We start from the raw sequence: 15,012 nt of genomic DNA, 5'->3' as shown, positions 1-15,012 counted from the left end.
GGTAGCGTTTGACACAGTGCAGTAGGTAGCGTTTGACACAGTGCAGTAGGTGGCGTTTGGCACAGTGAAATAGGTAGCGTTTGGCACAGTGCAGTAGGTAGCGTTTGGCACAGTGAAATAGGTAGCGTTTGGCACAGTGCAGTAGGTAGCGTTTGACACAGTTAAATAGGTAGCGTTTGGCACAGTGAAGTAGGTAGCGTTTGGCACAGTGAAGTAGGTAGCGTTTGGCACAGTGAAGTAGGTAGCGTTTGGCACAGTGACGTAGGTAGCGTTTGACACAGTGAAATAGGTAGCGTTTGGCACAGTGAAGTAGGTAGCGTTTGACACAGTGCAGTAGGTAGCGTTTGGCACAGTGAAGTAGGTAGCGTTTGGCGCAGTGACGTAGGTAGCGTTTGGCACAGTGCAGTAGGTAGCGTTTGGCATCATCAATGGTTGAGCATGTAGAGCATAGTCTCTGATGTAATGGGGTGGGTGGTTTGGTTTGTCTTCCAAGTTCTATGGTTAATTAGTAGTTATACTTAATCTTAGTTTAGAAAAGTGCACTCGATAGTTTTACAGTGACTGAAATAGGGTTCTAATTTTATTTAATTTTTAACTACCCTGTATGTTATAAGGCTGTGCCTTTAGTTGCATCAGCATCTTGAAGAGATTCTTTGAAGAGGAGGTCGGATTTAGACTTTATTGTATCTTTAAATGTTGGAGACAGAACAACTGATTAATTATAAAATTGTGTTTTTCTTCCTATGCATGAATTGAGCTGGTAAACCCATCCTAATCGTTTATTCACCTAATATGTACTTTCAGCAAAAGCGTTCTGAATATATTTGTTTTTTGAATAACCAACTTTGTGGTAGATATTTATTCTTTTTATTAGTATTAAGGTAGGGGGATAGAATCCTAGTTCTGCTCGGCTTGCCCAGATGGGTGTTGTTTTGCTGCCTGACACCTAACATGGATTTACAAAATCTGAGCTGAAGTTTCTTTATTTATAATGTTCATTGTCGTGAAAAAAAGCTATCTATAATGTCCATCCATTATCATAACATGTTCGTGAGTAGACTTGCACAAGTCTCTTCGACAGATGGGGGTGCTGTTTCCCCGTGCTGTTAATTCAGGTTATTGTATCCATAAGGGTCTGTACAGCACAGGTTTTGCTTACTGTGTGAGAAGAGTATATTCCATGTATTGTCATTCCAAAATCGGTCTTCAGCAACCCATGCTTACCGTAAAAGGCGACTATGCTTGTCGTAAGACGCGACTAACGGGATCGGGTGGTCAGGTTCGCTGACTTGGTTGATGCATGTCATTGATCCCAATTGCGTGGATCGATGCTCATGATGTCAATCACTGGATTATCTGGTCCAGACTCGATTATTTACAGAGCGCCGCCATATAGCTGGAATATTGCTGAGTGCGGCGTTAAACAACAAACAAACAAACAAACAAACAAACATTCCAAAATCCCCTCTAATATCAATCCAAACTCCATTCCATACTTTTCACTCTGCCGACACGCATCGCTACAAAGTGTTTCGCTACAGCCCTTGGCAACGAGGCCCGGAGACGCATCTTACTGGCTGACATTCATGTGATGCCGGTTTCCGTAAACACCTTCACTTTCCGCAAATCGTAAAGGAAACGTATGACCAACAGACTGCAACTGAAACTACAGGTTCACTATTGTGCATGGCAGAGCCTCGCCACTAACAACGGAACACTGTCCTGCGCCGCATCATCCACACCCTACCGGGACAATAGACACACGGGTATTTATATATAAACATGTTCAGAGTATGATATATAGGCAACTTAACACACCTGTCTACAGAAATGCTAAAAACACGCACAGTTATTGACTGTACGCGATAACAGCGCTCATCTCGACGTTCCGCGGCCGAAGCCACGCTGTTGTCGGGCCAGCCTGCAGGTGGCCTTGTGTGTCGGTAGAGCTCACGTTTACGTAACCGTTACACAGTGACCCAGATATCGATTCATGCACTCACAGATTGGATAATGGCAATGGTTGTTGAACCTGACTGAAATTCCAGTTTCCTTTTAAACCGCGCAGTGTAAATATGTTCCGCAATGCAGTTTCAGTCATTATTGATTACATTCGAGACCATGCAGTATTTGAATAGTGACAATTCTAAAAGTATATCTTTGAAAGCAAAACACGGTTAATGTCACGCCACATAATCAGCAAACCCGTGAAGATCCGGGGTAGAATAGGTCTTCAACAACCCATGCTTACCGTAAAAGGCGACTATGCTTGTGGTAAGAGGCGACTAACGGGATCGGGTGCTCAGTCTCGCTGACTTGGTTGATGCATGTCATCAATCCAAGTTGCGTGGATCGATGCTCATGATATTAATCACTGGATTGTCTGGTCCAGACTCGATTATTTACAAAGCGCCGTCATATAGCTGAGATATTGCTGAGTGCGGCGTTAAACAACAAACAAACATAAGCAGCAACAATGTGATGAGTCGGCAGGTGTCGAATAGGTAAGAGTACAGTCGACCTTCCTTGTTCCAAACTTACTCACATTACCGGACTACAACCTGTCGTACAACCAGATCACGTGACGTCTATTGTATGTTGTCGATTAGGCATGAAGGGATGACGGACAACACATTGAAATATAAATGGAGGTCATAAACGCTGTTATTGACCCCTTGTAATCTGGTCAGTGCACAAATGTCACACAGGCAGATGTGGATACCATACATTTATTTCAATAGGATATATTTTAATACGTAGTTAATTATTTAGTTGTTTTTCTTATTTAAACCATAAATCAATATATATATATATATATATATATATATATATATATATATATATATATATATATTGACTCTCAATAAAATATCAAATAATTCAAGATAAAATATTGGTTCCATAAGGCGATATCATCCAGTGAATCCCGCGAGATCTCGCCTCTGTCTGCAACTGTGTTGTGTGTATATATAAACTCCAGAAGGTAGTGTTTCTAATATAGCGGTTTCCCTCAGTCGCCGAGTGGTTTATACGCTGTCCGCTCTCAACTGTCGAGGGCTGGGAAAATCAATTCAGATGTATACGTTGGAGACGTCAATCAAACCGACTGCGCGCATACTGTCATTTCATTGGCTGCGAGATGCGTTACGTCGATTCGTGTGTTACTATGTAGCGTATCTTGGCTTGGCGTAAGCCACCAGACCATGTGTTGAAGCGGCCGGTGTTTTCACCGGAGATCTCTGGGAAGACTTTGCACGGTGTTTTGACTTGTGTGTGTGTGTGTGTGTATCACAGTACGGAACTACCACCTAAACTTGCTGACCACAGCATACACTGGATAATCTATACAGAAGCCAATGTAAGAGGCCAGATGGAGGGGTCAGGAATTTTGTCCGAGAGGGCAGGTCCCGTTTCCCGACCCTCGGGCTTGGAGACAGGCACCCCAGCGACGGATACCAAGGCTGTTTTTTATAGTGAAACTTTAAACATCGTTTCAGGGAAGAATAATCCGGATATTTTACAGATGGAAGAGGACAAAATCAGCGACAATAACAATAACAGTCAGACTGAAGCAGCAGACGACACATCTTCGGCAGCAGACGGTATCCGGACCAGCGACGGGCGCTCTCTCAGGGCTCGCTCAAGAAGGTAAGCAAATTTGAAGAGCTTTTATACAACAAACACCCTGACTGTTTCGTAGTGACATCACATCTGAAGTAATCCATGGGTTACATGGGTGTCGTTGTTAAGTTTTGGGCGCACTTGGAAGTGTCACAGGCAGCCCGAACCACCACAACCAGCTGATCAAACATCTATGTACAACATGACGTTTGTTTAAAGATTTCTGTTCCTTAAAAAAGTCAGGCTTATTGATACCAAATTATATCAATATCAATAGAAGCACGTGCACCTTTGTAATATTTGACCCACAGATCGGAACGAGACATAAAACACGAACTGAAGACGTGATGAAATCAGCTGTTCCGTCTGATAAAATCGTTCTCGTGGATATAAATATGTTTACGTATCTATGTGGAATTGCTTTACATTTGTCATGTCGAGTTTGTTAATTCTGGTAGTGATCATAACCTTTCAATGATGCACTGTACCGCTAGTGCTGCGTAATGTGGATCTTAACAAAGAAATAGTGTGACGCGCCGATCAGCTGATCGCTCTTTCGGCGGATACCCGCGCTTTGGCGAGAGGGCGGGCGGTGTGTCGCCAAATGCATCATAGGCTGAACATTCCATGATTATTCTTTACTTATGTTTCCCAGTGACGAATATAATGTACGAAAAAAGGTTTTAAGAAAAAAAAACACCCTCCACTGGGCCTTTCTCATTGATTAATAATTGTCAGTTCGGTTTTGAGTGAATCTTTGGTTTGTGTGCATGTTCAAATTAAAATAAAACGCGGGACATTTTGAAACAAAGAACAATAGAGACGACATGTTGGTCGTGGGTGTGGTCATCTCATCTCACATTGACTGCTATGTCCCATGTCACATCTCCTCTTCACACCTATGTCAGTTGTCTGCACACACATTCTCATATATCTCACAGAACCGTCATAGCGTTATCATTTTTAAACCAGCAAATATAACGTTATTGTCAGCCTGGTTGTGAATCATTCCACATTGATCGTCGGCAATGTCATCTCTGTTGACGTAAGCTTAAATCACGATACTTCCCTGAACATGCAGGACATGAGCGGGATGACGTCGTGTTGATGTCATGTAAATGTAACTAGGACGAAATAACAAAATGTTTTTTGCTTTGATTTGAAGTTGAAAGTTGGCAACTCTCCCACAGTGAAGCCATGTCTTTGTGTAGATTATTGGTACAGACACAACAACCATCTGTCACGAGATTCAGTCAGCCATGCAATTAAATATACGTTGAGTAATTATTTTCGACTTCCAACAATGCGTCACGTACAACACCAGCCGTTTGTTCAAATTATTTTATTTACCAGAACTAGAGTAGGAACTTGTTCAGTATTGCTTGCCAGTGAGATCAGACACGATGGGGTGCGTGTTGCCCCGTCATACCTACATTGACAGTATCATCAGGCTCAGACGTATTAGCATGATGACGGGCGTGAGAAAGCACTGACTTGCCACTTCCGCGTACATCGTTTTACATCGTGTGTGTATATTGCCAGCACTTGCATCGTATAATTACTTCGACATTTACATATATTTACAGAGCGATGTCCTAGCCAATAAACTTTAGTTGATAGTTTAGGGAAACGTTGAACAAATATACACAATTAATATTTGGTTATTTGAGCAGGAGCGCTTTAGATGAATATATTCATGTTGAAGAAGAAAATCAAGGATAAAATTGTGAGTAAGTTGACGGCTAGGATTCATTAATCACAATTACTGGAGAAACGAGGCCACGCTAACCCTCAAGTCGCCAATATTTGCCTAATCATCAATGACTGCAGGGTGAGTGAACGACCTTCAACTGAACGTCTTCCGCACATACACCTCTATCTGGAACATGTCAGAGATGTTGTATTTCGTGCCAGTTGTTATGCGTGAAGGAAGCTGTTCAGTTTATGTACCTTTGGCGGTTGTTTTATGTGCATTTAAGTCTTTGAATCTGAAACGTATTATCAAAATATAATATTTATTAACACCATCATGCTCTACATGACAGTGAGTTTTATGTCCACATTGATTATCCTTTGTATAATAAAGCATCTTGACTGAATAGATGTGGCTGGATAAATGAATGTCCAACATAAGATGGATCCTGAAATCATACTAATCGTTGAAGCCAGCGTTTTTCCCATCTTTATTAATCAGGTAAGCTAATATTATGTCGGACATAATCAATAAATATAACAATGTCAAACACGATGAATTACTTAATTATTGCTTATTACAATCTTCTGAGGTCCATATCGATATTAAATGAGCCGTTTATTCTGGTCCAAGTAGGTTTTGATCTGTCCATGGCCCTTGCATCATCGATCCGTTCCCCGGGCCGTCAGTAAGATGGACACATTCAGCGAGACAAGACCATTCAACCGTGAAGCGGATAGCAAAGCTTAATTCACTGTTCTCAGAATGTAGCTGTCAAAACATATTCAGTTCTTTGTGGAGAGCTAGGGTCGCTGTATCACGGAGAATATTATATATAGCTTCTTTTAACGATCTCCGTCAGTTGGAAAATAATATCACTTGACTGAGTCCCTCTAACTGCGTGGATTATATTTCGTTGGATCAGATATTGTTGATGTGGATGTATGTAGTAAAGCTGATAGTCGGTACATGGGGTAGTATTCAGTTGTTTAATGTACCAGGTGACCGTGTCCTCATACTCGTGATTCAGCTGCTAGGATGTACACGTATATCATCGTGTATATCTCTTTATCCCACCATGGATCAGCGCTTGTTTTTGGACAGATATAGTATATGCAGCGCTATGAATGTCACTTACAGACTAACACTTTCTGCCCCATTGGTGATACAGTTCACGCGGTCTCCAATCCCGCTTACGGTGTCTGCCTAGTCTGCCTCACAGCCCGGAACCCTATTATTTTCCCCCTCGCCCAGCCCTTTCTGTAATGCAAAAGCCCGAAATGAAGAAAGTCTTTATTTCCCCCAGGATCTACCATCTCACTCGGGCTCTTTTTCAATTAAAATGGAGATATTTGTTACTGTCAACATTTTATATTTCCAGTTAGTTGGTCTGGATTCCAGGCGTCCTGTACAAGGTGTAAGTTCACGGGGAACAGTTTGGGTGGTGAAACGTCTTTAACTTTGTGTTCTGATCAACAATTATTATTGCCATTGTCATGTTTAGTATGGTGTTCCCGGCGGTGTTCAGTCGCTGTCTGTAACTGTGATTAAGATTGCAGGTGTCATGTTAGACTAACATTTAGTCTCTGAAATCTTATATTACACAAGATCCCTCTTGACTCTAAAAAAAAAAATTCCCTATGCTGATTTTTGTATGCATTTCTAGATTATGTTTTTTTCATAAAATATATATATTCCACGGTCATGGTGCAGGACTAGTGTCATGTCAGTAGGGTGTTTGCGAGGGAAGGCGTGCGGAGATAAAAAAAATTGACTCTTGAGTGTAATGATCGATGATTAAGATTGCAGGTGTCATGTCAGTGTGGTGTTTGCGAGGGAAGGCGTGCGGAGATAAAAAATTGACTCTTGAGTGTAATGATCGATGATTATGATTGCAGGTGTCATGTCAGTAGGGTGTTTGCTAGGTAAGGCGTGCGGAGATAAAAAAATTGACTCTTGAGTGTAATGATCGATGATTATGATTGCAGGTGTCATGTCAGTGTGGTGTTTGCGAGGGAAGGCGTGCGGAGATAAAAATTTGACTCTTGAGTGTAATGATCGATGATTATGATTGCAGGTGTCATGTCAGAGTGGTGTTTGCGAGGGACGAGGTGTGGTGACCAGTCCTTGACTTCAGTGTAATGAATGATTATGACTGACAATATCATACTTAGTAGGTGTGGTCTTCGGCTCTCCGGGAACCAGGGGTTGAGTGTTGGGTTAGTGAGGAGCGCCGAGGGTCTGTCGAAGGGGAGAATGTGACGAGTGCTGTTCTCAGTACTAAAGAGCAAGAAAGGGGCTTGGGGTAGGGGTATCGGTCATACGGACAATGTTTGTCTCCTAGTGTAAGGATCGCTAGGGCGTGGCTGTTGCTGGGGGCTAGAAGGGTGAGGGGGCTCTTGAACTTAGTAATGATTATCTAAGACGTGCTACAAGACAACTCTCACATCACGGTACTATATCAGTGCTCGAGTTGTGACATGAGGATGGTATTCATATCGGGCAGCACTTTTCATAAAACTTCATATCGAATATCAACGATATTTAATGTTATAATGTCTCCCTGGCGGGTTCAGCATTAAAGGGCAAGAGGTAAGAAGACATGCTTGTCAATGTCAAAGTCTATGAGAGTCTGCTCTTGGAAAGGTTCACCGGAAAGGAAGTGACTGCTGCCTATTCCTCGAGGCAACACTCAGGGCTGTGGGGAGATCTGTCACAGGTATAAAAACGTGCCATGGTTATATCATGACATTTCCAACCACCACGCTAATGGGACAAAACGGGGTTTTGCGGATGCCTTTGAATTACAAGCAATTTACTGAAGAGATTTAAATTCCGCCTTGTCAGCAAGTGTGGTTGGGTGTAAGAGATGCATGGCTGGAGAATTGCGTATCACCGATGTTCATTCGGTAGTTGATGATGATGTTTACTGATGGTGTACGCCTCGTCTAGGATCGCCCAGTCCACACTATGAAAAGTTTGTGTGTTACTGATAGTACATGTCTAGTGAACATTATGTGCATATCATCAAGTTGGACTGGTCCTGGATGAATGAAGGGAGACTGTTGCAGAGGGCGAACACGGACGCCAGTTGTGCCCCCCCCCCCCCCCCCCCCCCCCTTTCCAGGCCGTGGATGTCGACACAGCGTATGTTTAGGGCGTTCAGGGGGACAGGGGTCGTGTAAAGGTCAGCATCACTACACTAATGTCAAGCTGCTAAAGGTCTTGTTGAGATTTGTTTAGCACTGACACCTGTAATTGTAGAACAAGATTCCACGTCTCCGTGTGCGACCAGCTCGCCGGGAAGTCAACCTCTCGCTTGTCCCTGTCCGCTCTGTTGTGACTGACACCCGACTATACGGCCCCCGTGTCAGCCTTCGCACACGACATACACAAGCTCTGTATGACATACACAGATCTTTGTTCGACTGTATATTTAACCGCTTACTCTCTCTGAATAATATTCACCGCTTACTCTCTGCATACTACCTGCAATTTCCATTATATCACACACTTATACTACTTGCAATATACATGTATATCACACACTTATATTACTTGCAATATGCATGTATATCACCCAGTTACTTGCAATATACATGTATATCACACACTTATTATATTTGCAATATACATGTATAGCATACGATTGATTGCAATATACACGTGTAGCATTCGATTGCCTTCTATATACATCTATGTCATACAACACAAGCTCTTTGTGAACATGTATGAAACATCTTGTGTGGTCTGTTTATCTTTTGATCAGTCACAGCTGGCTTCACTCACTGACTTTATTAATGAGATCTGTTTATCTAAGACGTCGGAACTAACATCGTACAAGAAGCATCTTCTGGAGGACCACCAAACATAGTGGGACTGTGCAATCATCATCATCATCATCATCATCATCATCATCATCATCATCATCATCACAAGACCCGGGTTCGATTCCCGACATGGGTACAATGTGTGAAGCCCATTTCTGGTGTCCCCCGCCGTGATATTGCTGGAATATTGCTAAAAGCGGCGTAAAACCATACTCACTCACTCACTCACTCATCATCACAACACAACACAACATTGCTGCTAAACCCCATACCGTATTTCACCGCTTAACATGATTGGGTCCCGTAGGGAACACTATGGCACCAGTAGCCTCGCTCCAAGGCTATGCATAAAGACAAGTCCATGGATGTGTAGTATAATTCTACCCTCCTAATAGGCAAGTCTAGATATGTGGACATTCCAGTTTCTTATTCTTGTTCTTATTATTTACATAATCTAGAAATTATGATTTAAACTAATAATTATTGCCTCAGAGACTTGTGCAAGTTTATGGCACCAGCTGATGTACCTGTTACCCGGATGTAGCAGGTGCTCTTGTACGCCGGCCCCTGGCTGTCCGGCAGACTGTGTTAACATTAGGACACACCCATGCACTCGGCCATGTACCCCGGAGACATGCTGTAACTGCGCCACCGAGCAGAACATGTTTTATTTATGCGGTTAAAACATGCGGTGAAACCTTTCAGTGATCCCGAAGGTTTTGTTGTCGAGTTTTCCCAAGGGTCCGACTATTGTGGTGAAACATTTCCCTCCCTACGAGAGGACATTACCAACGCTGTCAAAAGTAATCCATCACATATCCCCACTACTGAGGGTTGACGCTGCTTCTGTAAGCCAGATGCTAATTTCATGTAAATATAATCAGGTGTCAGATTTCTAGATTTTATACCATGGACATGTCTGCACAATTCCCCGTGGGTAGTCCAGCATGGATTCGCCCTGGGCACCATGCACACCAGGAACTGTCTAACTGTGGGAGCGGGTGTTACAGGTGTGCCAGGTAGAAGCCACTTCTACAGGTTACATACAGGTCTTGCTACATACAGGTATTGTTACATACAGGTATGCCACCTAGTAGCCACTTCTACAGGTTACATACAGGTATTGCTACATACAGGTTTTGCAACATACATGTATTGCTACATACAGGTATGCCACCTAGTAGCCACTTCTACAGGTTACATACAGGTATTGCTACATACAGGTCTTGCTACATACATGTTTACCACCTTGTAGCCAGTTCTACAGGTTACATACAGGTCTTGCTACATACAGGTATTGCTACATACAGGTCTTGCTACATACAGGTATTGCTACATACAGGTATGCCACCTGGTAGCCACTTCTACAGGCTACATACAGGTGTTGCTACATACAGGTATTACTCATACAGGTAATGCTACATACAGGTATTGTTACATACAGGTCTTGCTACATACAGGTCTTGCTACATACAGGTATGCCACCTAGTAGCCACTTCTACAGGTTACATACAGGTATTGCTACATACAGGTCTTGCTACATACATGTATTGCTACATACAGGTATTGCTACATACAGGTCTTGCTACATACAGGTCTTGCTACATACAGGTATGCCACCTAGTAGCCACTTCTACATGTTACATACAGGTCTTGCTACATACAGGTATTGCTACATACAGGTATGCCACCTCGTAGCCACTTCTACAGGTTACATACAGGTATTGCTACATACAGGTTTTGCAACATACATGTATTGCTACATACAGGTATGCCACCTAGTAGCCACTTCTACAGGTTACATACAGGTATTGCTACATACAGGTGTTGCTACATACAGGTATGCCACCTAGTAGCCACTTCTACAGGTTACATACAGGTCTTGCTACATACAGGTATTGCTACATACAGGTCTTGCTACATACAGGTATTGCTACATACAGGTATGCCACCTAGTAGGCACTTCTACAGGTTACATACAGGTCTTGCTACATACAGGTCTTGCTACATACAGGTATTGCTACATACAGGTATGCCACCTAGTAGCCACTTCTACATGTTAAATACAGGTCTTGCGACATACAGGAATTGCTACAGACAGGAATTGCTATCTGCAGGCATTGCTACATACAGGTATTTCTAAATACAGGTCTTGCTATCTGCAGGTAATGCTACATACAGGTAGTACTCATACAGGTTATGCTACATACAGGTATTGCTACATACAGGTATGCCACCTAGTAGCCACTTCTACAGGCTACATACAGGTATTGCTACATACAGGTCTTGCTACAAACAGGTATTGATACATACAGGTAATGCTGCATACAGATATTGCTACATACCGGTCTTGCTACATACAGGTATTGCTACATACAGGTATGCCACCTAGTAGCCACTTCTACATGTTACATACAGGTATTGCTACATACAGGTAATGCTACATACAGTCATGCTGTATACAGGATTTGCTACATACAGGAATTGCTATCTGCAGGCATTGCTACATACAGGTATTTCTACATACAGGTCTTGCTATCTGCAGGTATTGCTACACACAGGAATAGCTGCATACAGATATTGCTATCTGCAGGTATTGCGACATACAGGTATTGCTATCTGCAGGCATTGTTACATACAGAAATTGCTAAATACAGGTATTGCTATCTGCAGGTATTGTTGTTTTTCAGAATTGTGATAGAACTGAAATATTCTGAAATTAAAGAGGTGTAAACTCTGTGAAATCACATGTCCTTGACATCTAGTCGTTTGTTTGTAATTAATAACCTGTAGGTGATCGCCACGAAGCTGTCTGGGGCGATAAGCAGCCCCCCGGGGAAGCAGAAGACACCGCATAATATATATTCAATATTGAGAATGGGATCGGTTTCATAGTACCTAAGTTAAAAACACGACATTTTACGTCGAGACAGTATGGCCGGGGTGGTGATCATGTGTTATCGTGTAGGTAAGATGATTATGATGACTGGGGTGATTGAGGTGATGAGGTAGACAGATATCGAACTTGTAGTGTGTGAGTGAGTGAGTGAGTAAGTGTGGTTTAAGACTGCGTTCAGCAATTTTCCAGCCATACCACAATAGGCTTCTCACATTGTACCCGCGTGCGGAATTTAACCCGTGTCTTCGATGTGACGAGCGAACACTTTTACCACTGAGCTATCCTCTCGCCGTATCGGACTTCTGAACCAAACGTTCTCCATTGTAAATTGCAGTTAGGGATATAATGCAGTAAGAGGAATGCGTGAAGCGTGTTTGTAACGTACAGCGAAACCCGTTAAATTCCAATTATTACCAAATGTCCGGGTTGGAGAATGATAGATACCGAATATTATCATTTAATTGTTCGGTTTCTCGGCAGGATAACAGATAACAACGATGTCCGTATCCATTACGGATCAATATGTATGTGAAATGTAGGTAGGCGCTAAATACTAAGTCTTTCAAAGTTGACAAACCAACATGGCGTGGCCCTTGTCTGTCGGCTTAGCTGCTATCGACCCAGTATAGACCATCGGGGATCAGGGCGCATTACTGGGATAATTGTTATCATTATCAAAATGATAGTAATCCAACATACCGAAAACCATTGTTACTGAGTCACAGCTGAGGCCCTTTAAAAACGAGTATATACACAACAGTGGAGATATTTAAGTGCAGTTTGGCGAGTACGGGCAGGGCATCGGCCTCCGTACCTGTGTCTGAAGACCACTGCAGCTGGGGTCCATTCCCGAATTTAGCCATATTGTGTTTGAAATTTGGCTTGGTTTCTTTCTGTGGCTGTGTGGGACTTGTGACTACAATGCGTAACGCTAGGACAGTGTTATAGGACCAGACAGACTCTAAACAAACGTGTCTCATAGACTATAGAGTAGCTTCCCTTTAACAAAGGTCAATTACTCTATCGAACGGATGGATTGCCATGAGAAACGACCACTCAAACTATATTTGTGCTTCAAAATAATTACCTTAAACAATTATGTGTAGGCAATTGTCTTTTTGTCTGCATATGGTAATAACTTACTGTCTAAGAAAACAAATTTTAGTTGGAACTATATTTCCTGGCGTGACTACTCATCACTGAGCTCGTGACGTAGTATATTGATACGCATATTCTATGAAAAGCGTTTTTTTGGTGCCGTTTCTTGAAAATGGGAATTGGTCGACAAAATTTGATGATGACATTATATGAAAACGAGATTATCACGCTTGTGTGTTTTGTGATGTGATGCGCTCTGTTGGCGATTCCGTCAGAAGGCGTCCTGTACTTGACACGCGAGGTTGCGCCGTGGGCTGTGGACAGCCAGGGACTATTTGATAGTGATCTGTGAACGTTCGTATATAAGAAAAGACCTCTCACATGTGACAGTTGCAAATACACTCAGAGCATATTCATGTAGTTGATGATATATATGAAAATTCCAGACTTTCACAACAGCATACATATATTTGATACCTACACAACACAAGATATGTATTTGATACCTACACAACCCGAGATATGTATTTGATACCTACACAACACAAGACATGGTATTTGATACCTACACAACCCAAGATATGTATTTGATACCTACACAAGACATGGTTTTTGATACCTACACAACACAAGACATGTATTTGATACCTACACAACACAAGACATGTATTTGATACCTACACAACACAAGACATGGTATTTGATACCTACACAGCACAAGACATGTATTTGATACCTACACAACACAAGACATCGATTTGATACCTACACAACACAAGACGTTTTTGATACCTACACAACACAAGACATTTATTTGATACCTACACAACACAAGACATGTACAGGACAATCCGGTTTACCTATGACTAACACTCCTTTGTTACTCGCTGTACATGTGTAAATGTTCGCATCTGCTTATATTAATGTCATTCTAAATTACGCTTCTAGCTATTTTGAGCGACAGTCGTGTATTTTGCATTAGCTGTTGCCACGTGCATATAAGTCTGCGTCTCTTGCTAGGCGGCTGTAGGTGACTGCCTGCTCTCGCGAGGTATAGCATGTATAGCAGCATCGACATCGTCAAAGTACATTATTACGATTAGGTATGCAAACATGGTATTAGCTCTGCACCTCTAGTGGTGAGGATAATGATTTCTTCTTAAATAGAACGTATGTTCTGACAGAAACCTGTTGCATGAATTATGTGAATAGTTATTTAAGGGTACCAATTTATCATCAAAAACACTTTTTTAAGGTTTATTAAATGTCATATTCGTAAATATAGAACGGCCAGAATAACGAGTCTCGAATTTACGCCTAAACAGATTCCATTGAGCGTAAAAGGAAAAATAGCTATGAAAAATCAAAATTAGACTACTGTGGGATAATAGTTGTAATATCTCCAGGAGTAAATGACAGCTGTAAGTTGTAGTATTAACTATCAAAGTGCCCCGTGACCTGGCATAGCTTGAGTTTGTGATTTAGATATAATTAGTTCTTTCAACCGCGCCATTCTAATGATGTGTTTACTATTGTGTTCCCATTGTTCATTACAAATGCGTGTTACTGTATTCGTACATGCATATTAACTGCGTTCATGCTGTTTCACTTTTAAGTGCAAACATAAATATTCTTTTTACCGTTTCTAGCGTGTCCATATTACCAGGGAGTGCACTTCTGGAAACACAGTGGCTCGGTACATTTTGTGATGTTGTACACGTGTCGTGTGAGGCTGTGATTGTCCAAGGGGGTCCCCATGTTGCTATACATATATACCCCCACTGTTCCCCAGGACGACCGTGTTGCTATACATATATACCCCACTGTTCCCCAGCACGACCGTGTTGCTATACATATATACCCCACTGTTC

General features: G+C 42.1%; 1 protein-coding gene across 1 annotated transcript in view; it reads left to right on the top strand.

Moving 5' to 3' along the window:
- The first annotated feature begins 3,153 nt into the window (after positions 1-3,153).
- The window catches only part of LOC124149918 (homeobox protein Mohawk-like), a 61,619-nt gene continuing 49,760 nt past the window's right edge, over positions 3,154-15,012 (top strand). The window contains exon 1 of the mRNA XM_046521764.2: positions 3,154-3,648. Coding sequence (XP_046377720.2) covers positions 3,371-3,648 — 278 coding nt within the window. The 5' untranslated portion in view covers positions 3,154-3,370. The remainder of the gene's footprint in view (positions 3,649-15,012) is intronic.

Source organism: Haliotis rufescens, unplaced genomic scaffold (genome assembly GCF_023055435.1).
Source record: "Haliotis rufescens isolate VD_foot unplaced genomic scaffold, xgHalRufe1.0.p SCAF_4, whole genome shotgun sequence".
NCBI lineage: Eukaryota > Metazoa > Mollusca > Gastropoda > Lepetellida > Haliotidae > Haliotis > Haliotis rufescens.
Note: the sequence above shows the minus strand (reverse complement) of the source record. Positions and strands in the feature narration are given on the sequence as shown.